The following is a 25,894-nucleotide window of genomic DNA, read 5'->3' as shown; positions in this document are numbered from 1 at the left end:
CGTTCGAGGACGAACGTTTATTTAAGAGGAAGGATGTAACGACCCGGCTAGTCATTTTGAGAGTTGTAGACCCGTTTTCCCATTTACTGCTCTTTTTGTACTTTATAACTGCTATGTGACTTGCCGGGGTAGTTGGTTCGGATCCGGTGAGGTTTCGAAATGAATTGAGACACTTAGTCTCAAGGATGGAAACTTAGATTGAAAAGGTTGACCGGATGTGGACTTATATGTAGACAACTTCAAAATGGAGTTTAAATGGTTCTGTTAGCTCCGTTGGGTATTTTGACTTAAGAGCATGTCCGGATTGTGATTTAGAGGTCTATAGTTGAATTAGGCTTAAAATGGCGAAAGTTAGAAATTTGGAAGTTTGACCTAGAGTGGACTTTGTGGTTACTGGGCTCGGATTGGAGTTCCGAGAGTTGCATTAGGTTTGTGGTGTCATTTATGAATTGTGTGCAAAATTTGGGGTCAATCGGATGTGATTTGATAGGTTTCGGTATCGTTTGTAGAAGTTGGAATTTTCTTAGTTTCAATAGGCTTGGAAAAAGTTTTTGAACAATCAAATTGGTGCCCAAACATCAGTTTGCTTTATAATTGCTGAACTTCAGCATTCTAGGAACTGAAATTTTTGTTTATATTTGCTGAACTTCAGCATTCTTAGAGCTGAAGTTCTAAGTTTGCACACGGAAATGAGGAAGATAATCTTTCAAAAAAAGAATTCAACAAAAGAACATATTGTACATAAACGAAATAGTGCTAAACAACAATGAATTTAATAGATCATGATTAGCAGCGATTGATGCTGTTCATTTCAAAGATTAAAGAATGAAAAATATTTTCGACATGAAAACAAGTTACTACAGATAAATTAGAACCAAAAACCAATGTGCCTGTAAAGCTAAAATATCTGAGAGGTTAAATTATTGTGAATAAAACCAAACTGAACATAATGGGACAAGCAGATATATATGAATCATCAGGCTAGAACGCATAACAATATCTCAAGCTGCAGCATTCAGAAAATGAAGGAGGAGGAGAAAGAGGCCTGAAATTGTTTAAAAAATAGGTACAAGTTAAAACTTTTTTAAAAAGTGGATATAAGTTAAATGGGGGCGGCCAAATAGGGCACCCCGTGCAAATTTTACGTTGAAAAGTGATCAATCTCATAATAAACGTATATATGTTGTGTCTCTAAGAAATAAATCATTGCAGGAACAAGAAAACTAATATATAAAAACTAGAGATTCCCCGCCCTCCCCACCCCAATAACCATTAATATTAATTATGCAAGTAATTTCCTTCTTCATTTTCATTCGTACTAGCAAATGAAAGTATAACAAAGAATACGTGAGCATGCAAAAAATTCATTGACACCATGTTCCCTCATTTTGAATATCATTAACATGTTCTAAACTTAAACCAACATGAATATACGGGTGAAAATTCTGTACATAAAAGGAGAAGGTAAAACAAAAAAAAATATATTATTACCTTCTAGGTTTAAGAATGTCACGACCCAAAATCCAACTAGCCGTGATAACACCTAACTCAATCCTATAGGTAAGCCAATTAACAACTATCCAGTTCAATTAATATTTAACTGACTTTAATACACTTTCCAAGAACTGGTAGTACAAATCATGAGCTTCTAAGATTAGAATTTACAAAACTGGTATGAAATAAATACATCATCTGTTCGAAACGTACATAAACAGATTTTTGTAAATCTAAGGCTACCATGAACAAGAGGCAGCTATGACCGGAACACATGTACTTCTTTAAATCCAGCTCCCGTCGATCACAGCAACATCAACATTCAATATCTGCACGCAAGGTACAGAAGTGTAGTATGAGTACAACCGACCCCTTGTACTAAATAAGTAACAAACCTAACTTTTAGGTTGAAAGTAGTGACGAGCTTGTACCAAGGTCGGGTCTCAACTTCAATAACCAATAATAGTTCATAACAACTTAAACAAGTAATACCAGAAGTAACTCAACAATCAAATTCTTAGCAAAAATGTGATTTCTGAAAATAGTTCTGCCTTTCAAGTACATCAATGAAAACTCAAGTCTTTTATCGAAGTTGCCAAAAATATCAGTAAGTTTGAAACAGTAATTTTTTCCAAAATTCCTTTCAACAATAAATAAGATGTTTCATTTTTTTTCCACATAACCAGTGGAAAATGCATCAATATGCCCATATGCCAATGTGTAAGAAGTCATGAATGACATGATACCGTACAACATGAGAAAAATGCATCTCTATGCATGTATGTCAAGTATGCATGTAAATGCGATGCACCTCAGTGATAAAACCATATGCATACTCTCAGAGTATCATTTTACTCAGTCCTCCCAGTCACTCAATCCTCTCATTCACTCAGTCCTCCCAATCACTCAATCCTTATAGTCACTCAGTCCTCCCAGTCACTCAATCCTTACAGTCACTCATGCCTCACAGTCACTCAATCCTCCCAAGTCACTGGGCACTCGCACTCAGTAGGTACCTGCGCTCACTGGGGGTGTGTACAGACTCTGGAGGGGCTCCTTCAGCCCAAGCGCTATAACAAGCCAATCATGGCATAAATCAGTCACTGATGCTCCGGCGTGCAGCCCGATCCTATAAATAATAATATATATATATATATATAAAGTCAATATGGCCTGCTGCGGCGTGCAGCCTGATCCCATAATCATCCTCACAATCAGGCTCTCAGACTCACTCAGTAATCAATCTCTCTAGACTCTCGGGCCCACAATGTCATTAAAATCAGCCCAAAAATGATGATATGATGAATCAATAAATAGCAACAGAGACTGAGAGATGATATGAAATGAATGAACATGAATGAGTTTCAAATTTCAAATTTAAACAAATTCAACAACAATATGACCTCTGTGGGTATCAATAATACTGGCATATAGCCTCAACATGATTTTAACATGATTCTCAGCTCAATAGCTCTAGTACGTAGAGATTTCCATAATTTCAGATAAGTTCAGGTAACTACACAGTTTCACAGGAATAATGGAATCACAGTTCACATGGTGCACGCCCACACGCCCGTCACCTAGCATGTGCGTCACCTCCAAACAATTCACATAACACGTATAATCAGGGTTCAGACCCTCAGCTCCAAGATTAAAGATGTTACTTACCTCGAGCAAGCCAAATCCAATACCGAGCAAGATGTACAATACTCCAAAAATTCTATTCCGCGTGTATCATCCTTCATACACCTTCCTATCTCCTCAATACAATCCAAACTACTCGTATCTATTCAAACAACGTGCAAATTAATCACAATTCACTCTAATGCTTACAATTTAACAAGTTACAAAAATTCTCAACTCCGCTCTAATAATCGACAGTGGGGACCACGTCTCGTAATCCGACGAAACTCTCAAAATCCAAACACATGTTCCGATAAGAGTCCAACCATACAAATATTATCAAATTCCGACATCAGATTGACCTTCGAATCTTCATTTTATATTTTTGGAAGATTTTATAAAAATCTGATTTTTCTTCCATAAATTCATGGATTCATGATGTTAATGAATGTGGAATCATGAAATATAATCAATATAAGATAAGGAACACTTACTCCAATGTTTATCCATGAAAATCGCCTAAACCGAGCTCCCCAACTTTATTTTTTTGTTAAAAATGGCCGAAAACCCCTGTTTATAGGGACTCAGCTATTTCGAGAGTCACAGGTAGCGTGGGGCGCTGCATGTGGCACAGTTTCCAGTATCCCAAAAATTCCCAGTGCCAGGGCTAGCGCCCCACGCTATCCTGGGCGCTCGCGGCGACTGAAAATCATTCCTGACACGGAAATGGGAATAACTCTCTCATACAATGTCCGAATTCGACGATTCTTTTTGCTATGAATCCGTAATTTCAATACAGGTCTAATGCTTTAATCAAAACTGAATTTTGAGCTCATTTTCTTAATGTAATACCGCGTATTCTTGAAGAATCGACGTCGAAACATTCTAAGTTCGATACCGAAACATAGCAAATCAAGTCCGATTGACCTCAAATTTTATACACAGGTCATAAATGACATAACAGACCTATTTCAAATTTCCAAAATCAGATTCCGACCCCGATATCAAAAAGTCAACTCCCCGGTCAAACTTCTAAACTCTAAATTTCATATTTTTGCTATTTCAAGCCGAATTTAACTACGAACGTCAAAATGAGTATCCGGACGCACTCTTAGGTCCAAAATCACTATACGTAGCTATTGGAACCATCAAAACTCCATTTCGGAGTCGTTTGCACAAAAGTCAAACACCGGTCAACCCTTTCCATTTAAGTTTCCAACATGAAATTCATTCTTCCGAACTAATTTCGAAACACCTTAAAATCAAAACCGACGATTCACACACGTCATAATACATCATATGAAGCTATTCAAGACTTCAAATAGTAGAAAGGAGAGTAATTACTCAAAACAACAAGTTGGGTCATTACATTCTCCCCCACTTAAACATACGTTCGTCCTCGAACGTGCCAAGAGTTGTTTTCCAAGACATCAAATCACTATTCCATCTTACCACGCACATACCCGGGGGTAATCCCACGTCACCCTATACCATATAGGCCTGACAACACCACATAACAGAAAATCACTAATTTAGCCTTAGCCCATTAAACTTGGAATCCAATTTCCAACATCCAAAAATTTCTTTTCAAGGCCCGAATCTCACATCTACACACTGTATGAGTCTTAATAAGTTGTATTAGGCCTTAACCATACCCCAGATATAATCACATAACATACTACACAACTCGCATACTCACAACACCATTTTCGATCACAGTAACTACTCAAAACCAACCCGGTACTAGTATTAAACCTCATATCAAACAAAACCCCGTTCCCAAAACCTTCGTGCATTGCCAATAATAAAAGAAACATGTGAAATCTCATGACCCCTTATCAGATCAACAAGTCATGGAGCTCTCTTGCCCCATCCAGAACCATAATCACTTTCTAAGCCGACTTTCAATATTATCTTCCCGAATATACTGTAATCAAACCTGATAGTATCCATTCTAGGTCCAATGACCTTATATTATTAAACACAATTATCCAACAGACACGCCACATCAATATAACTCCAGCCACAACTGCGCAATCCATGAACCCAAATATGGGAAATGTCTCAAGGAAGAGAACTGTATTGCAAGTTCAACAAGCACCACCACAACCACAATGTTACAATCAACTCCTCAAATTCGTGAAGAGGATAACCGTAGGCGCATGTACACAATTCCTCAAATACGATGCTCATGTAATTTTTATCATAGAGGAAGGAAAGCAATGAAATCCGATAAATTATCAAAGAAATAAAATTCCCACACACAACACGGACAACTCACGTGCCAATAATATGAATCGCCTGGCATGGTCACAGGCCTCCAGTCCCAGCATATCATACATGAGCAATTAAACAAGTACACTTGTATATGATAATGAAATAAAATTCCCATGCTCCTGGACTGGTATAAATAACACGCCATAGTGTAAGCATGTGCAAAGTCTGCTATCACACTTCAAATTGGCAATTTAACGCAGAAATAGTAACTACCCCGTTTATTTAAGGAATTAGCCATTTTGTAACCTCAAGTGTATCCCAGATAGTTCTCAACAAAGGTAAGAATACGAGAAACGTTATAACTTTATGCTTAACAGCTAACTCTAGGCATATCATAGCCTAAGCATTCTTCCGAGTATGAATACTTGCCCCGATGCCCGCACATTGGCTCAAACCTCACATATATGCACACTCATAGCGCGTAGCTATCATAAATAATTAATGCAACTAGTGCCTCCACTGAGTTTAAATAAAATACTCACCTCAAGAAGGTCACAACCCTAAAACAATATGCTTCTGAGAACTCACAGTCTCCAAATTCATAGGACGCATGAATCATCATAACTGATCCCAACTCTAGCATTTGAATGACTAACACATCTCTCATGCACAATCATCCCACGAAAAATTCTTCCAAAAGTTTCCGTGCCACATAGCAATAACTAGAATATCAACAGTCTATCAACCAGGTGAGTACCGCAACACTGATGAACATCCGTAAGTCAAAACACTATGCGCCTTCTGAAATGTGCACCCTTTTCAGGGATTACCGAGCAGTTATAACATTCACCTAAATATCTAAAACTGACCATGCTGTCCAAAATTATTGACCTTCCCTTCAAGACTGAACTGCCAACTTGTAGATGTAAATATTAATCCCACACAACACACCACATCTATCATGCCATCATGTGACAAGCACAAGAATCTCATTATGAACTCTGATTCACCAGCAAATTATATACCTAGTTAGTTAGAAATCTTTCTCTTGCTTCCTTCCAGGAGGAAATCACAATACACAACACGTTCCCCACACCGGTAAAAAAAAAGAAGAAAATATCAGGTTCAAACCATGGCAGAAACAATCAAGAACACTTTGAAATCCATTTGCACATAACCAAGCCATTAAAGCTGAATCTCCCTAACTCTACCAAGCCACTCATGTCACCAAACCCAAGAATATTTCCACCAAAACATCTGTAGAGCCTCACCACATCATAGGTAACCAAAGAACCGATCATACCATTACCATACTAGTCTAGCCTACTACCAGTCGTTCTATTTTCTTCGAGTTTCTTCTAAATTATCCTCAAGTTGATACTTCTCCTTGTCAGAACTCCACAATCCTTACCCAAAGCTCACTACAAGATATCCTAACATAAAACCACATCGCCCTAAGATGCATAAATTACTGTATTCTTCTTAGGCACCCCCATAAGTACCACAACCGAAACGCCCACTATGAAAATACCATATGTGAATTTAAAATTATTCTTTTACCTTTGTTATGCTGGACTGTAGAATCCATAGTCATACAGAATTACCGCAAGTCCGGCACCATTAAATGTAAATCTCAGATTCTATCCATACACAAATCCGAAAAAACTCTCGATTGCCATATATAAATCTTGAACCCATTAGAAGTACGCCTCGGACCAAAACTAATACAACACATAATCGTGCAATCAAATCGTAGATAACAGACTCTCCCACTTGGCTCAAAGCCATAGAACAAAACATTCCATAACTCACAATATCCATACTCTATTACTGTCATAATACTGTAGTCAGTTAACCAAAAATTCTTCTCAAGCTCATGCCACACCAACCATAAAATACCTCAATCATCCGCTAAACTCGCATTTATTTCTCTTGACAGTCAAGTCAACTTTCTCAACCAGATTCAAATTCAAATCTCAACATGTACACCCCGCTGGTAGAAAATAAAGCCTCCACACAACATCATAATGACCGCACATCCGTAGTTTACCTCGCAGGTGATAACCCACCTGCTTAGCTTCAAACTGACATCTCTCCATAACCTTTCAGAGCTACAATTACTACGCAATAACTTAATCTTTCTGAGTCCAAACTCATTAACAAAACATGAAAATTTAATTCTCCCCACAATTAAACTGCATGACATATCCTTCAACACACTCATAATTCGAGACTATACGTCAAATCAAGCAAAAATCAAGCACCCAATGGCCGTCTTTACATTCCAAGGAAACACTTCTCGACATATTCAATCCATCTTAACACATCCCGCAATCGCATCATCCTCATCATATATCCATTCGACCGCTCATCGAGCCACAAATTTTTCACTCATAGGGATATTACTAGACATATGAGTCCACATGTACAAGTCACAACTAAAGCTACCGAGCCTAAGTTGCGGTCCAAACCAGGCCTCAAGTCCTCCAGATTGGCCTAACACCAAAACACATAATACACATCTTGCACATCATCCTTGAAATCACAAGTCGGCGATACACAGCTGATACCGAGCGCTCACATGCACACACGAATACGTGGAAGGAATTCAAAAAAAAAAGTTATGCTTCAAGCTGAATCAATAACGCACGATAAGGAACGAAAGATGGGAAGTTTATCCTAAATACCCTGTAGCCTCTCGAAGATAAGTATGGACGTCATCATACCGATCTGCAAGACTCTACTAGACACTTGCTCATGACTTGTAGAATCTATGAACCTAGGGCTCTAATACCAACTTGTCACGACCCAAAATCCAACTAGCCATGATGGCACCTAACCCAAACCGTTAGGTAAGTCAATTAACAACTATCCAATTCAATTAATATTTAACTGACTTTAATACACTCCCCAAGAACTGGTAGTACAAATCATGAGCTTCTAAGATTAGAATTTACAAAACTGGTATGAAATAAATGCATCATCTGTTTGAAATATACATAAACAGATTCTAATAAATCTAAGGCTACCATGAACAAGAGGCAGCTACGACCGGAACACAGGTACATCTTCAAATCCAGCTCTCGTCGATCACAGCAACATCAACATTCAATATCTGCACACAAGGTATAGAAATGCAGTATGAGTACAACCGACCCCGTGTACTCAATAAGTAACAAACCTAACCTTAGGTTGAAAGTAGTGACGAGCTTGTACCAAGGTCGGGTCTCAACTTCAATAACCAATAATAGTTCATAACAACTTAAATAAGTAATACCAAAAGTAACTCAACAATCAAATGCTCAACAAAATGTGAATTCTAAAAATAGTTCTGCCTTTCAAGTACATCAATGAAAACTCAAGTCTTTTGCCGAAGTTGCCAAAAATATCAGTAAGTTTAAAACAATAATTTTTTCCAAAATTCCTTTCAACAATAAATGATATGTTTTATTTTCTTTCCACATAGCCAGTGAAAAATGCATCAATATGTCCATATGTCAATATGTGTGAGAAGTCATGAATGACGTGATACCGTACCGCATGAGAAAAATGCATCTTTATGCATGTATGTCAAGTGTGCATGTCAATGCGATGCACCTCAGTGATAAAACCATATGCATACTCTCAGAGTATCATTTCACTCAGTCCTCCCAGTCACTCAATCCTCTCAGTCACTCAGTCCTCCCAGTCACTCAATCCCCATAGTCACTCAGTCTATCCAGTCACTCAATCCTCACAGTCACTCAATCCTCCCAAGTTACTCGACACTCGGCACTCGCACTCACTAGGTACCTACACTCACTGGGGGTGTGTATAGACTCCGGAGGGCTCCTTCAGTCTAAGCACTATAACAAGCCAATCATGGCATAAATCATTCGCTCATGCTGCGGCGTGCAGTCCGATCCCATAAATAATATATATATAAAGCCAATGTGGCTTTCTACGGCGTGCAGCCCGATCCCATAATCATCCTCACAATTAGGCCCTCGGCCTCCCTAAGTCATCAATCTCTCCAGTCTCTCGGGCTCACAATGTCATGAAAATCAGCCCAAAAATGACGATATGATGAATCAATAAATAGCAACAGAGACTGAGAGATGATATAAAATAAATGAACGTGAATGAGTTTCAAATTTCAAATTTAAACAAATTCAACAACAATATGACCTCTGTGGGTCTCAATAACACTGGCATATAGCCTCAATATGATTTTAACATGATTCTCAGCTCAACTCTAGTACGTAGAGATTTCCATGATTTCAGATAAGTTCAGGTAACTACACAGTACCACAGCAATAACAGAATCATAGTTCACACGGTGCACGCTCACACGCCCGTCACCTAGCATGTGCGTCACCTCTAAACAATTTACATAACACGTATAATCAGGGTCCATACCCTCAACTCAAAGATTAAAGATGTTACTTACCTCGAGCAAGCCAAATCCAATACCGAGCAAGATGTACAATACTCCAGAAATTCCATTCCGTGCGTATCAACCTCCATACGCCTTCCTATCTCCTCAATTCAAGCCAAACGACTCGTATCTATTCAAACAACGTGCAAATTAATCACAATTTACTCAAATGCTTACAATTTAACTATTTACAAAAATTTTCAACTTCACTCTAAAAGGCGATAGTGGGACCCACGTCTCAGAATCCGACGAAACTCTCAAAATCCGAACACTCGTTCCGATACGAGTCCAACCATATAAAAATTATCAAATTCCGACATTGGATTGACCTTCAAATCTTTATTTTATATTTTTAGAAGATTTTATAAAAATCTGATTTTTGTACCATAAATTTACGGATTCATGATGTAAATGAATATGAAAAAATTATAAAATTACTTAGTTATAGATACATTTATACATATTTTATTTCTCTTTATTTTTTGGCGCAGATAGTTCATATATATGTATAAAGAGAGAGATTACTTTGTTGCTAAATGTATAAACGTAGCGCCAATTTTCAGATATGATCTTAGGATTAACTTGACAATATATATATATATATATATATATATATATATATATATATATATATATACAAATTTTACTTTGTCGTTTACTTACTCCTACTACAAAAGAAATTTGACTAAACAAGCTTTTAACCATACATAGAGAAGATTCACGCATGTTGCTAAATTTATAAATATTATAAACTCCAAACTTTCAGATCTTATATTAGTAGGGTTTATTTGACAATTAATATATAAAAATTTAGTTTCTCCTCCTTTGGCACAAAAATCTCACCAAACGAAAGAAATAACAAACAAACAAAAAAATCATTAAGTACTGATCATGAATCATCCAGACTTCATAAACAAACAAATAAACCACAGATACTACTCAATATACCTATGAAGGCGCATGGCCATGTCATTCTCGTTCTCAGTATTGACCACCTCCTGATTAGTCGGTACCTCCTGATTAGTCGGTATCTTCTTAATCTCATTTTGAGTTACGGCCGCCTCGAGTTGTTCGACCAATCAGTACCGGGGCTCATGGCCGGCCCCGGATATTTGACAGTGAAATAAGCAACCCAGGTTTGCCCATGCCTTTCAAGCTCTTCCACATCACTAGAATTACGATACGACTCCGGAATATTTACCACCGAATGATTGTTATCACGAATATTTATCACCCTATGCACCACCGGCTGATTTACTATATTCTCTTCAACCGGTACATGTACCTCATCATTATTATTTACCATCTCCTCACTCGGTATTATCTCCTCATCATGATTCTCATTTTCCAAGTTAATCAAAAATAAAGAGCCATCACTGTCACTTACCTCCGCCAACTGATTGTAGAAAGTAATCGGTCTTTGCACATTCCCGGCCGCATTAGGGTCACCCTCATCTGCCATCGAAGGAAGTGTACTTGTTTGAAATAAAAAAGCTAGTAGTACAATATTGTAAAGTACACTACTAGAAATCCGGTAAAAACCGACCAAAAAAACGACCAACGTTGGTCGGTAATGGCCAAAAACCGACCAAAACGCGACCATTTACGTGTGGACGGTATTTTTGTGGTCGGAAAGGAATACCGACCAAAGTTGGTCGGAAATTACCGACCAACTTTGGTCGGTCAATTAAATTCAAAAAAAAAATATTGCAAAAAAAACCGACCAAAGTTGGTCGGTTTTTTCCGACCAAAGTTGGTCGGTATTTTAATTATGTAAAAAAAAATTCACCATCTGGGAATCGAACCGGGGTCTGTACTATGGCAGGATACTATTCTACCACTAGATCATTGGTACATTTTGTTTTAAGACTGTTTTTTATTTGATTTATACTCTTTAATTGTATTTTCGCACGAAAATAACCGACCAAAGTTGGTCGGTTTTATTAAAAAGTAAAATTACTGACCAAAGTTGGTCGGTTTTTTTAAATGACCCGCCGAATTAACTGACCAATTTTGGTCGGTTTTTTTAATATTAATTTTTATTTATATTAATTGAAAAATCGACCAAAGTTGGTCGGTTTCTTGAAACATAAAATTTGCGGGACTCAAAAATAGTTTCCCGCATTTTTGCGCCAAAGAAAACCGACCAAAGTTGGTCGGTTTCGTAAAAAAAAAATTAAAAAAAAATATTTTGAAAAACCGACCAACTTTGGTCGGTTTTTTGGTCGGATTTTTTACCGACCAAAGTTGGTCGGTCGACCTTGGTCGATTTTTGTCGAATTTCTAGTAGTGGTGGTAGTAGTAGTAGTAGTAGTAGGTATTTTTAACCCAGTAATGGAAGTAGTACGTAGTACTGGGCAATGAACATATAGGAAGACTTGAGGATAATATCTCATGAAATGAATAGCTACAATATATGTGTGTCCCTTTATATATGTCTTGCTATCCAAGCCAAAACCCTAGAGCTAGGTAATGGAGAGGGGGTGGATGGTTTAGGGAAGTAGTGGGAGTAGTATTACTGATTTGTGCATGTGGAAAATTGCTTTTGTGTGTGTGTGTGTGTGTTTGATAGGAGTAGTATTTAATTATCTTAAACCAAGTACTCCGATTTTATGAGTTACAAATTAAAAACGAGAACATATTTTATGCATTAATCACCATTAAGTGGTAAAAGACATTATAAATAATAATGGAAAAAACAAAAATGGTTACTCCCTCCAGTCCACTTTAAGTGATTTTTTTGTATTTGTTTTGTGGTGCACAATATTTGATTTTTTCATATATCAAGAAGGAATTAACTTTTTCTTTCCAAAGTTGCCCTTGCAATAAAGAGCCTAGAACTAGTAATTTGTTATATTTCTAATAAGTAAATTAAGATTAATATGATCAATTTCATTGTTAATTAATGTTAAAAGGTGAAATGTATGAAAAGAGCCAAAAAAAAAAATATCAGGACGGAAGAGAGTATTAATTAGGGAAATCTATTTGATAAATTATAGAGGTGACCTCCCACCCTTTTTGAAAAAAAAGAAGCTTAGTTGTTTGCAATTCCTTTTTGTTGTTATTTCCCGAATGAAGTTATCCAATGTAATAAATGAGGTGTACTTGTTAGTATGCATGTGTATCTAAGATAAGGATTAACTTTAAAGAACCTCTTAATTTGCTTCTTAATTAATCTATGATTTCCTGGATAAAGGAAGAAAAACTTAAACAATACTACGTACAAATTAAATTTACATTTACAATTAACCCTAGCTCTTAGAGAGAGATAAAACACTGTCTATATATACTGGGCTTGACATCTAACTACATATATTGGCCATAATGATATTGATACGGTTCAATATTGTTGAAGGGATCGGAGTGAATTAATGAATTTCCTCAAAGTAATTAGTTCTATTAGGAAAAGCAAAACTAGGATAATATCTGAAATGTCTACTTCGTGTGTCCCTTTCTTGTGTCTTGCTAATTGCTATCCCATATATCCCAGTTTTTGGCTCTTTCTACGCAGAAAACAAAAAATATACTCCATTGACTAAACCCTAGCTAGGTATACAGCTTAATTAATGGGAGAGTACGTACGCAGTACTGGACTAGGGAGACAAGTAGTGACTGGTATAGACTAAATAATTTAGGAACGAGAGTAAAGTATATAGTATACTATATGTTAATCTTGATTAAGTGGTAGCAATTGTATTACTATTATATTATCAGTACTACAATTAATAATGAAAAACATAAAATTCTGAATCCTTCTTTTTAAAGATATATATGCTAGGTTCAATATCAATCGAATATATATATAAGATACTGTTAATTCATCGATCCTTAGTGTAATCGAAAGATTTGATTTAGAATTGAAACCCTAATAATAAGAAGAGAGAGAAACAAAAGGAGCAAATATCTGAGAAAGAGAAAATGAATCTTTCTTTTGTTATTGTGTCCATAATGTTCTCTCTGTGTTGTATATACAAAATGAATGACTAAACTGAAAATGGGCCAGGTATACAGAGAGGCCCAAACAAAGTATAAAACTACTAGGCCCAATAGTCAATCTCTTTAGATGTTGTCAAGTGGCCCAGTATTGTCAATACCCCCCCTCCCTCTCAAGTTGGAGGGTGTATACACTCCAAGCTTGCCTAAATATTGATGATGTAGAGGGCCATGCAGAGGCTTGGTCAACAGATCAGCAAGTTGGGCAGAGCTGGGAACAAACTGAAGGGATATCAAGCCAGAATGCAATATGTCTCGAACATAGTGACAATCAAATTTAATATGTTTGGTGCGTTCATGGAACACTAGGTTCTTGGCAATATGCAAAGTTGCCTCACTATCACAAAATATATAAACAGGGACAGAAATATGAAGGCCCAAATCACCAAGTAAACGAGTCAGCCAAGAAACCTCAGCCACAACCATTCTCAATGCTCTATATTCAGCCTCAGCTGAAGAGATAGAGACAGTGGGTTGCTTCTTACTCTTCCAAGAAGCTGGACTGCCCCCAAGAGTGATGTAAAACCCAGTCATAGATCTCCTTGAAACATCACATGCAGCCCAGTCAGAATCTGAATACGCTAGAAGGGAAAGATCAGAGCTGGCTGAGAGTAGAATACCCTGAGCAGGGGCATTCATAAGATATATGAGGACATGTAGAGCTGCCAGCATATGGGGAATATGTGGGGCTTGTAAAAACTGGCTGAGGTGCTGCACTGAAAAAGATATATCAGGCCCGGTGTGCTACAGGAAGTTGAGTTTGCCAACTAACCTTCTGAAGGTGGTAGGATCAGGCAAGAGATCATGCATGTCAGGAACCAGCTTCACACCAGGATCCAAAGGAGTGGTAACAGGTGTGAAGTGGTCACAATGAAACTCAGAAAGTAAGTCAGAAGTATATTTGTGTTGAGTCATAAGATAACCATGGTCATAAGGGGTAACTTCCAAACCCAGGAAGTAACACACCCCAAGTCCTTAATATTGAATTGAGCATCCAGGAAAGCTTTCAAAGCATTCAACTCATCAAGGTCATCACTAGCTAATAAAATATCATTTACATAGACAACTAGAACCACCAAAGAGGCACAAGAAGACCTAATAAACAGAGAATAATCATTTTTGCTGGACATGTAGCCCCTAGATGGCAAGAATTCAAACAGCTTGGCAAACCATTGTCTGGATGCTTGCTTGAGGCCATAAAGTGATTTCTTAAGCTTGCACACCAAGGGAGGAGAGGTAGAAGAATAGGGAGAGACTTCCAAACTAGGAGGAATCTTTATGGAGATCACCATGCAAAAAAACATTGTTGACATCCAATTGAAAAATAATCCAACCTCTCTTCATAGCTAGAGTGAGAAGACATTTGATGGTAGCTAGTGAGTTTAACAACAGGGAAAAAAGTCTCAGTATAATCAACACCTTTCCTTTGTGTGTCCCCTCGTATGGTAAGTCTGGCCTTGTACCTCTCAATAGAACCATCAGATTTTTGTTTAATCTTATACACCCATTTGCGGGGAATAGCCTTATTATGAGGAGGAAGGGGAACAATGTCCCAAGTGTGGTTAGCTTCAAGTCTTGAAATTCTTTTAGCATGGCCTCTTGCCAAGCAGGATTAGAGATAGCCTATTGGTAAAACTAAGGCTCATGCATGTATAGTTCACTACTAGGAACCTGAGAAGACACAGAAGCAGAAAAAGAAGAAGAAACAACAGAAGTGGAAATAAAGTCTTTAAGGTATTTAGGAACCTGAACAGGCCTGCCAAACCTCCTAAGTTCAGGAACTGGAACATAAGGAGGAAGGGGATAGAAACAGAAGCAAGGGAAGCAGAAGATGCAGCAGAAGGAGAAACCTCAACAGGAACAGAAGGAGAAACCTCAACATAAGCAGAAGGAGGAGGGAAAGAAGGAGAAGGATAAGGGGGTGATAGGGAAAAATGTGTTCATAAAAAACAACATCTCTAGAGAAACAAATAGAAAAAGATGACAAGTTAAGTAATTTGTACCCCTTTTTCTCACAAGGGTACCCCAAGAAAACAACAGATATAGATCTAGATTGAAACTTATCCCTATCAGGCTTAGGTCTGGCTGCATAATATAGACAACCAAAGGACTTCAAGTGATCATAAGAGGGAGCATGACCCTGTAGTTTCTCCAAAAGGTGAGATGTCGTGTAGGACTGTGGAGGGGATTCTATTAATGATATATGTAGCAGTGAGAACACATTCACTCCAGTACTTGAGAGGGAGTTTGGATTGGCATAAAAGTGCCCTAGAGACTTCTAAGAGATGCTTGTATTTTCTTTCAACAATGCCATTTTGTTGAGGAGTGTGAGGGACAGTGGTTTGGTGAAGTATACCATTATCAGCAAAGAATTGTTGGAGTTCAGAACTACCCCCCAGTTCATAGGCATTATCAGACCTAAAACATTTGATAGAAGAATGAAATTGAACTTTCACCACTTGGATGAAAGCTTTAAGGATTGAAATAGCATTGCTTTTGCAAGAGAGGAGATGTGTCTATGTCACTCTAGTAAAGTCATCAACTAGAGTGAGAAAATTCCTAAATCCATTGTAAGTTTGAGTGTTGTAAGGGCCCCAGATATCAATGTAAATAAGTTGAAAAGGAAGAGAAGAGTGTATGGTACTATCAAGAAATGGAAGTTTATGTTGTCTAGTCATTGGACATACATTGCATAAAAATGGTTGTTTAGTTGACACCTTATTTGACAGAAATGAAATAGATCTCATCTTGGCAAATGGAATATGACATTATCTTTGATGCCAAAACAAATCATCTTTATTACCAACAACAGATGGATTACAAGATGAACTATGAGATGCAGCATGAGCAACAGAATTTGAAACAACAGTAGTGCTAGGAATAGAAACAGAAACATTAGACTGAGCAGAAGAAGAAATAGAACTAGGAACAAACAAAGGAAAAGGAAAATCAGCTGAATGCCGGAAGTACAATCCATTTGCAGCCTTACTAATTTCCAGAGGCCTCTTCAAAGAAAGGCCCTGTAAAATACAGTTAGAAATTATGAAGATTGCAAGACATTTGAACTGAAGAAATAACTTGTGTACAGAAATCAAATTGAAATGGAATGAGGGAACTAATAAGACATTATGTAAAATCATATCTGCCCTGAGAATCAAAGAACCAGTAGATATGACCTTTACTTTATATCCATTAGATAGAGTAATTAGGAAAGGTGTTACTAAAGGCTTAAGATTGTGAAGTAAGTGTTTATGTGGTGTCATGTGGTTGGTGGCACCATAATCTCCGATCCAAGGGTCTAAACCTAAGTGTGAAACTGCAAATGCATGAAAAGAAGCTGAATGCACCTCAAGGTGATTGTATACACCTGCAAAGTTGGCAAATCCTGTATTTTTAGTGACAACATTCTCAGAATGAAGAGTAGGAGATGTGTGGACTTGTTGAAGCAGAGTCATGAGATGTTGGTATTGTTCTTTACTAAAACTATGTCCACTGTCATCATATGAATTTGGTTTGGTAAAGGCAGAGTCCAGAAGATGTCTATCAGACTGAACATAAGCTGCAGACCTCCTATTCTTGGTAAACTTAAAATCTGAAGGGAAGCCATATAGCTTATAGCACTTATCAATGGTGTGCCCAGGCTTCTTATAATATCTGCATGAAATGTTGGAAGATGAACTAGAACCTCTCTTTGTATCAAATTGGACCCTCTGATTAAAACCCCTAGAAGTGTTCATAGGACCAGCTGAAGCATTGAATGAGGCAGAATCATGGGAGAAACCAGGGACAGGAGCAGAAGTCTCTTTCTGTTTCTCATCATATTGTAGCATGGAGTATGCCTTATTCAGGGAAGGAAGGAAAGGTATCATAAGGATGTTGCTTTTACAGGTAGAATAAGACTCATTCAGACCACAGAGGAATTGGTAGATTTTCTGCTCTTCAATGAATTTGGGGAGAGTACCACAGGAACAAACAGGACCAACATAAGCAGTACTAAGCTCATCCCAAAGACCTCTCAGTTTAGTAAAATAGGTAGCAATATCTAAATGACCTTGGGAAGTGAGACTAATTTCCCTTTGAAGTTGAATGTACTTAGAACCATTAGAAGTACCAAATCTCTCATTAATGTCAGCCCATATATCCTTAGCAATGTCAAAACACATTACATTATTGGTTATATCCCTAGACAAAGAATTTGTTATCCATGCAATGATCCTGTCATTGCACCTTTCCCAAAAATAATAATAAGGAGAGTTAAATTGTGGTTTGGATACCCTACCAGTAATGAAACCTAACTTGTTTTTAGCAGAAAGGGCAGTAAGCATATTTTTGCGCCAAATGAAAAAATTGTTGTGTAACGATCCGACCGGTCGTTTTGACTATTGCAATCTCGTTCCTCCATTTACTGCTCAAATTGTGAATTACAGTTGTTATTTGGCTTGCTAGGGTAATTGGTTTGGGTTCGGTAAGGTTCTGAAATGATTTGGAGCCTTACTTCCAAGGTTTAGAATTTAAGTTGAAAAGGTTGACCGGATGTTAATTTATGTGTAACGACCCTAGAGAAATTTTAAAGAAATTAAGGTTTGGTGGTACCGAGGTAGATCAATTAGTACAAGGATTATAGAAATTTCTCGGCTCGAACTTTTTGGGTTGAACAATGTACCGATGTGTAAAGTAAACTTTTGTCGGAAAAAGGTCATTTCTGTGACCACTATGCGGTCGCAGAATCACTTTGCGGATCGCATAATGGTCGCAAAGTGAATCAGTAGAGGGGCAAGATTTGAGAAAAATATGCGGTGCACTATGCGACCGCAGACCTATTTGTGGTGCATTATGCGATCGCAGAACAAGTATGCGGACCGCATAATGACCGCAGACAGTTATGGAGGCCAAATTATGCTGCGGATATGCGGACCGCATACCTGATATGCGATCACATGTGCGATCGCATAACTGCGTCGGAGCTTCCATTCTTTCTAATTTTTGACCCGACCCAACTTCGTTTTATAGCCTTTGAAGCTCATTTTTGAGCCAAAATCTAATATTCTAGAGAGAGGTGAAAGAAATTTAGAGAGAGAAAGTGAAGACTTAGTCATTTATCTATCAGTTCTTGTTCAAGGTTTGAAGATTTCACAAGGATCTTGCTAGGGCTTCAAAGAGGTAAGAATTTCTTTCCTCAATCCTTCAATTTTGGGTTTGGAGTAAAGATGGGTGATTAATAGTATGATTCTTGGATATAGAGTATCATTTATACATACCAACAAGGTTGTGGAAAGATTGTTAAGTTCAATGGGTAAGGATTGGGTTGAAATGGTAGAAATCTTCATAGACTTTAATTGAAGATTTGAGGGTCGAGTTGGTGTCGGATTTTGGTGAGATTTGTATGGTTGGACTCGTGGTTGGATGATCGTTCATATTCTGTAACTTTTGTCGGGTTTCGATATGTGGGTCCCACGAGCGAATTTTGAGTTAATTTCGGATTTTATCGGAAAAATTAGTATCTCCTTATGGAATTAATTACAATAATTGATATTGACTTAATCAAATTAATTGTGGTTAGATACGAGGCTTTCGTAGATCAATTCTCGTGGAAAGGGCATAGCGGAATAAAGAATTACACGGTTTGAGGTAAATAACAGTTTTAAATCTGGTCCTAAGGGTATTAAACCCCAGATTTTGATATCATGTGATTATTTTGGAGGTGACGCATATGCTAGGTGACAGACGTGTGGGCGTGCACCGAGGGGATTGTGACTTGGTCCATCCCAGAAAATCTGTAAAGTTGAATAATTTATTGTTAGTTATATGCTCTTTATGTGTTGATAAGATTTGACTGTAAATCATGTTAGAAATCATGCTTAGGCTATGTGATAGTACTGTTGGGACCCACAAAGATCGCGTACTTGTTGAATTGCCTGGTAAATGCTATATGTACTCAATCTCAGTTTTTACTTGCACATTTTATCTCAGTCTTTGTTATTATTATTGATACATCATATCATTGTTGTTTGGGCTGATTTCATGATTAATGAGAGCCCGCGAGACTGGAGAGATTTATGACTGAGAGAGGCCGAGAGCCTGATTGTGAGATATTGATATCATAGCACGTGAGTTGTCCGTGCAGCACGTGAGTTGGCCGTGCAGATCTTTATATTATACTATAGCATGTGAGTTGGCCGTGCGGATCCTTATATTATACTATAGCACGTGAGTTGGCCGTGCGGATCCAGATATTTATATTATGGTACATGAGTTATCCGTGCAGCACGTGAGTTGTCCGTGCAGTTTACAGCGCTTGGGTTGTAGGAGCTCCTCCGGAGTTTGTACACCCCCAGTAAGCGCGGGTACCTATTGAGAGTGAGTGATGAGGGCTGGGAGCCCAGGGAGTGATGAGGGCTGGGAGCCCAGAGAGTGATTGTTGTCCTAAGAGGTTGTACTTGATTTTCATTTGTTGTTGCACTTAGTTGCTATCTGTCATTGTTGTAAAATCTCTGAAAGATTGTTGATATATGAATTACATGAACATGAACTGTATAAAAATTGATTTGACATTAAACTATCAGATTTGATAGCATGTCTATTCTTTGCTGGAATTACTAAAAGTGAACCATAACTGTGTAGCTCAGTATTATCTTCAGTTCCTTAATTATTGTTACTTGCTGAGTTGGTTGTACTCATACTACACCCTGCACTTCGTGTGCAGATCCTTGTGTTCCCGGATATAGCGGGTGTTAATCCTTTTGCGCGGTTGAATTTCAGGAGATTTTGAGTTAGCTGCCGTATTCCGCAGACCTTGTCTCTCCTTCTCTATTTCTTTGTTCACTGTATTTGGTCTCAGACTATTATAGACTATATTCTCCAGACTTGTATTCATATTAGATACTCATGTACTCAGTGACACCAGGTTTTGTGAAGTGTTTGTATTGTATTTAAATATTATATTTTCAATCTTGAGAGAAATTATGGTTTATTGAGATTTTCGGCTTGCCTAGTTTTGAGATAAGCATCATAACGACGGGTGAGATTTTGGGTCGTGACATATTGCCATCAAAGGGAAGGGATACCAGGTGAGCACCTGGACTGTCTGAGGGATGTATGTAGAAAGGATGGGAGAGAGGTATAGTAAAATCATCAAAACCATCAGTTGTAGTTGATGAACTCACTTCAGGACTACTCATATCTAAACCTTAGTTAGGTCAAGTTTGTACTGAAAAACATAAAATTGGTATCTACCAACACTTCAATCCAAAATTGAGTAATGAAAGGGTATTACCGTCCTTCTTTGCAACCTAAAGAAGAAAGGCCTTCAATGTATCACAGAAAAAAACACCACGACCTTTGATACCACCGGTAGAGTCAGAAATTGGGGATGAATGTACTCCGTAGAATCGAGCCACAAATTTACCAGATAAATAGCTCACAATCTCTGAAACCCTTTAACATTCATCAACTATGACCAAATCGAACAAAATCGAAGAAAAAATTCAAAAGTTTTCCGGTAGTGAAAGCTTCGACAAGAAAGGAACATGAGAAACAAACATCGTCAGTGGATATGTGGAGCCATAAGCGATCGATAATAGGCTATGATACCATATTAATTCATCGATCCTTAGTGTAATCGGAAGATTTGATTTAGAATTGAAACCCTAATAATGAGAAGAGAGAGAGAAACGAAAGGAGAAAAATATCTGAGAAAGAGAAAATGAATCTCTTCTTTTGTTATTGTGTCCAGAATGTTCCCTATGTGTTTGTCTATACAAAATGAATGACTAAACTGAAAATGGGTCGGGTATACAGAGAGGCCCAAACAAAGTATAAAACTATGAGGCCCAATAGTCAATCCTTTTTGCTGTTGTCAAGTGGCCCAGTAATGTCAACGAATACAACTTTTCTCATAAAAAACTAGTGATGTATTAAAAAAATGCATGAAATGTTCCAACTAAAAATAACGTCACGTCAAATTAAATTGGGATAAAACAATATATGAAGGGAAATTCAAAAAATCGTTATTATATATACATTCCTTTTATATATGCAATTAATCATTCAAAATGAGTTGTGCTTCTTCTTATGCTAATTATTTGACCAATATTTTGGATAATTTAAAAGTTGTATTACCGCATGAATAATAATGTTATATGCATGCATCGCACGTAGAAAACATGATCATACAAGGTGCGTAGAAAAGGGGGTAAGAAAATATTGATCCTGTTTGGCTGTGTAATAATTAGAGAGAAAGGAAGAAAGGGATGGAATTGGAAGTGGAAGTGCACAAAAGTAGACATAGAGATGTCGGAATGTTGGGGGGCTGGCTTTTAGAGAACTAGTGGGAGTACTAGTATTAAGTACTGATTTGTGAAAGTTCTATATTTCTCATCAAACTAAATAATTTATGAGTTACTACAAACTAGTTGTAACGACCCGACCGGTCGTTTTGAGGATTACAACCGTGCTTCCCCCATTACTGCTAAAATTGGGCTTTACAGTTGTTATGTGACTTGTCGGGGCAATTGGTTCGAGTCCAATGAGATTTTGGAATGAATTGGAACATCTAGTTTCAAGGTTTAAAGCTTAAGTTAAAAATAATGATCGGATATTGACTTATGTGTAAACGATCTCGGATTCAAATTTTGATGATTTCAATAGCTCCGTATGGTAATTTTGGACTTAGGAGCGTGCCCGAAAAATTATTTGGAAGTCTGTAATGGAATTAGGCTTGAAATGACGAAAGTTAAATTTTTTAGAAGGTTGACCGGGGTTTCACTTTTTGATATCGAGGTCGGAATTATATTTTTGAAATTGGAACAGCTTTGTTATTCAATTTATGACTTGTACGCAAAATTTGAGTTCATTCCGGATTGATTTGCTATGTTTCGGCATTGAACTTAGAATGTTCGATGTCGATTCTTCAAGAATATGTGGTATCACAATAAGCAAATGAGCTCCAAATTCAGTTTTTTGAAGTATTAGATCCGTATTAAAATTACGGAGCCATAGCAAAAAGAATCATTGAATTCGGACATCGTATGAGAGAGTTATGCCTATTTTCGTGTCTGGAACAATTTTTCCGTCGCCGCGAGCGCCCAGGGTAGCGTGGGGCGCTAGCCCTGGCGCTGGGAATTTTGGGATACTGGAAACTGCGCCACAGGCAGCTCCCCACGCTACCTGTGATGCCCGAAATAGCTGAGGGTCTATAAAACGGGGTTCTTGCCATTTTTACTCATTTTTGAGTTTATGGAGCTCGGTTTAGGCGATGTTTGGGCGATTTTCACGGGAAAATATTGGGGTAAGTGTTCCTTATCTTATATTGATTATATTTCATGATTCCATACTCATTTACATCATGAATCCATGAATTTATGGAAGAAAAATCAGATTTTTATAAAATCTTTCAAAAATGTAAAATGAAGATTTGAAGGTTAATCCGATGTCGGAATTTGATAATTTTTGTATGGTTGGACTCGTATCGGAACGGGTGTTTGGATTTTGTAACTTTTGTTGGGTTCCGAGATGTGCGCCCCACGGGAAATTTTTGAACTAAATTTTGGATTTTTATGAAAAATTAGCATTTTCATATGGAATTGATTCCTATACCTCGTGTTGATTGTATCGAATTATTTTGACTAAGATTCGAGGTGTTCGGAGGCCGAATCACGAGGAAAAGGTTTATTGGATTAAAGAATTTTCTTGGATTGAGGTAAGTAACTCTTCTAATCTTGGAGTTGAGGGTATGAACCCTGAATATATGTATTTTGTGAATTGTTGGGAGGTGACGCCCATGCTAGGTGACGGGCGTGTGGGTGTGCACTATAGAAATTATGACATAATTGTTTATGTGGAATGTTATAGTTAAATAACCTTGGTATTTTCCATGCGGTTTTATGTGTTAAAGAAATTGAGCTGAAAAGCATATTACAAATCATGTTGAGGCTATGTGCCAGTATTATTGGGACCCACAGAGGTCATATTGCTGTGAATTATTGTGTTAAATTGAAAAGTCATACTCAGTCATATTCATTTCATTGCATATCATAACTCAGTTTTATGACTCTATTTTGATGCATAAAAATATTTTGGGCCGAATGCCCCGTTTTACTGAAATGCCCAAGTGGCTTGAGAGGTTTATAACTGAGTGAGGCCGAAGGCCTGATTTGTGAGGATGAGTGTGGATCAGGGCTGCCCGCCTGCAGCATACTTGAGTGAGGCCGAGGGCCTGAATTGTGAGGATGAGTGTGGATCGGGACTGCCCGCCTGCAGCATACTTTATTATTATCGCACGTGAGTTGTCCGTGCAGATTATAGCGCTTGGGATGAAGGATCCTTTCCGGAGTCTGTACACACCCCTAGTGAGCGCAGGTACCTACTGAGTGCGAGTGCTGAGTGCCGAGTGTTGAGTGACTGGGAGGCATGAGTGATTGTGAGGTATGCCCGAGTGGCAAGAGTGATTGTGAGGTATGTCCGAGTGGCAAGAGTGATTGTGAGGTATGCCCGAGTGGCACGAGTAACTGTGAGGTTTGCCCGAGGGGCTGTATATGAGTGATGTTCTGTCCGAGAGGCTGTTTATGATTTTATCAATGAATTGCATCGCATTGGCATGCACACATAACATACAAGCATAGAGATATATTTTTGTTTCCTCATGCTGTACAACATCACATCATTCATGATTTCTCACACATTTTTGACAGATGGGCATAGTGATGCATTTGTTTTATACGGGTTATCCGGAAGGAAAATGAAACATCTTATTTATTATTGACAAGGTTTTGGGAGAAATTTAATGTTTTCAAACTATTTATATTATTGAAAACTTCGGCAAATGATTTGGGTTTTCACTGAGATATTTGAAAGGAAGAACTATAATTTTTGAAATCATTATTTGCCTGAGTATTTTATCCCTGAGTTATTTCTGGTATTATTTGCTTTATGTTGTTATGGATTGTTGTGTACTATTGGTTGTGGACCCGACCTTGGTAGAAGCTCGTCACTACTTTCAACCTACGGCTAGGTTTGTTACTTACTCAGTACATGGGGTCGGTTGTACTGATACTACACTTCTGCACATTGCGTGCAGATGTTGGTTGCTGTTGTTGCTGTGCTCGCTGGTTGCAGGACTTGAAGATGTACATGCGTTCCTGTTATAGCTGCCTCTTGTTTAGGGTAGCCTTAGATTTATAAAAGCTCTGTTTATGTATTATTCAAACAGACTATGTATTTATTTCATTTCCGCTTTGTATACTCTATTCTTAGAAGCTCATGATTTGTACTACCAGTTCTTGGGGAGATGTATCAGTTTTAGATAATTTCTTTTAATTAATTTCATTGGAATTGGATAGTTAAAAATTGGCTTACCTAACGGGTTGGGTTAGGTGCCATCACGACTAGTGGGATTTTGGGTCGTGACAATTTGGTATCAGAGCTCTAGGTTCATAGGTTCTACAAGTCATGAGCAAGTGTCTAGTAGAGTCTTGCGGATCGGTATGATGACGTCCATACTTATCTTCGAGAGAGTATAAGGCATTTAGGATAATTTCCCATCTTTCTTTCCTTATCGTGCGGAATTGATTCAGCTTGAAATATAACTCTTTGAATTCCTTCCACGTATTCGTATGCGCACATGAGCACTCGGTATCAGCTGTGCATCGTCGGCTTGTGATTCTATGAATGAGGTTCGAGGTGTGTATTTTGTATTTTGGTGATGGGCCAGTCTGGAGGACTTGAGGCCAAGTTTAGACCGCAGCTTAGGCTCGGTAGCTTCAGTTATAACCTGTACATTTGGACTCTTATGTCCGGTAATATCCCTATGAGTGGAAGTTATGGCTCGATGAGCGGTGGAATGACTTTGTGATGAGTATGATGTAAATGCAGGATGTGTTAGGACGATTTGAATATGACGAGAAGTGTTTCCTTGAAATGTAAAGGAAAGGCCATTGGGTGCTTGATTTTCGAATTGATGTGGCGTACAGTCTCTAGTATGAATATTTTGAAGGATCTTTCATATGGTTAAATTTTGGGGTAAAACTAAATTCTCACGTCTGGTTAATGAGTTTGGACTCAGATAAACTAAGTGATTACATAGTAATTGTGAATGTGAAAGGGTATAACAAGATACCAGAGTGAGGCTAAGTAGGTGGATTATCCCCTGCGGAG

General features: G+C 37.9%; 1 protein-coding gene across 1 annotated transcript; it reads right to left on the bottom strand.

The window, feature by feature from the left end:
• Positions 1-13,810: 13,810 nt before the first annotated feature.
• On the bottom strand, positions 13,811-18,069 carry LOC138896244 (uncharacterized). The gene is made up of 6 exons (XM_070181037.1): positions 16,870-18,069; positions 16,548-16,764; positions 15,761-15,829; positions 15,416-15,525; positions 14,695-15,018; positions 13,811-14,488 (listed from the first exon to the last, which is right to left on the bottom strand). The coding sequence occupies exons 1-6, from the start codon at positions 18,067-18,069 to the stop codon at positions 13,811-13,813; spliced, it is 2,598 nt and encodes an 865-aa protein (XP_070037138.1).
• Positions 18,070-25,894: the final 7,825 nt, after the last annotated feature.

Source organism: Nicotiana tomentosiformis, chromosome 7 (assembly GCF_000390325.3).
Source record: "Nicotiana tomentosiformis chromosome 7, ASM39032v3, whole genome shotgun sequence".
NCBI lineage: Eukaryota > Viridiplantae > Streptophyta > Magnoliopsida > Solanales > Solanaceae > Nicotiana > Nicotiana tomentosiformis.
This window is presented reverse-complemented; position numbering and strand designations above follow the sequence as displayed.

Bases quoted from the DNA above. Each gene is read 5' to 3' on its own strand.
- LOC138896244 (XM_070181037.1), bottom strand. From the start codon at position 18,069: ATGCTTACTGCCCTTTCTGCTAAAAACAAGTTAGGTTTCATTACTGGT. The intron at 16,765-16,869 runs GTCTTATTAGTT...TGTATTTTACAG, and splicing joins CAGATATGATTTTACATAAT to GGCCTTTCTTTGAAGAGGCC. The intron at 15,830-16,547 runs GTAATAAAGATG...TATATTATGCAG, and splicing joins TTGTAATCCATCTGTTGTTG to CCAGACCTAAGCCTGATAGG.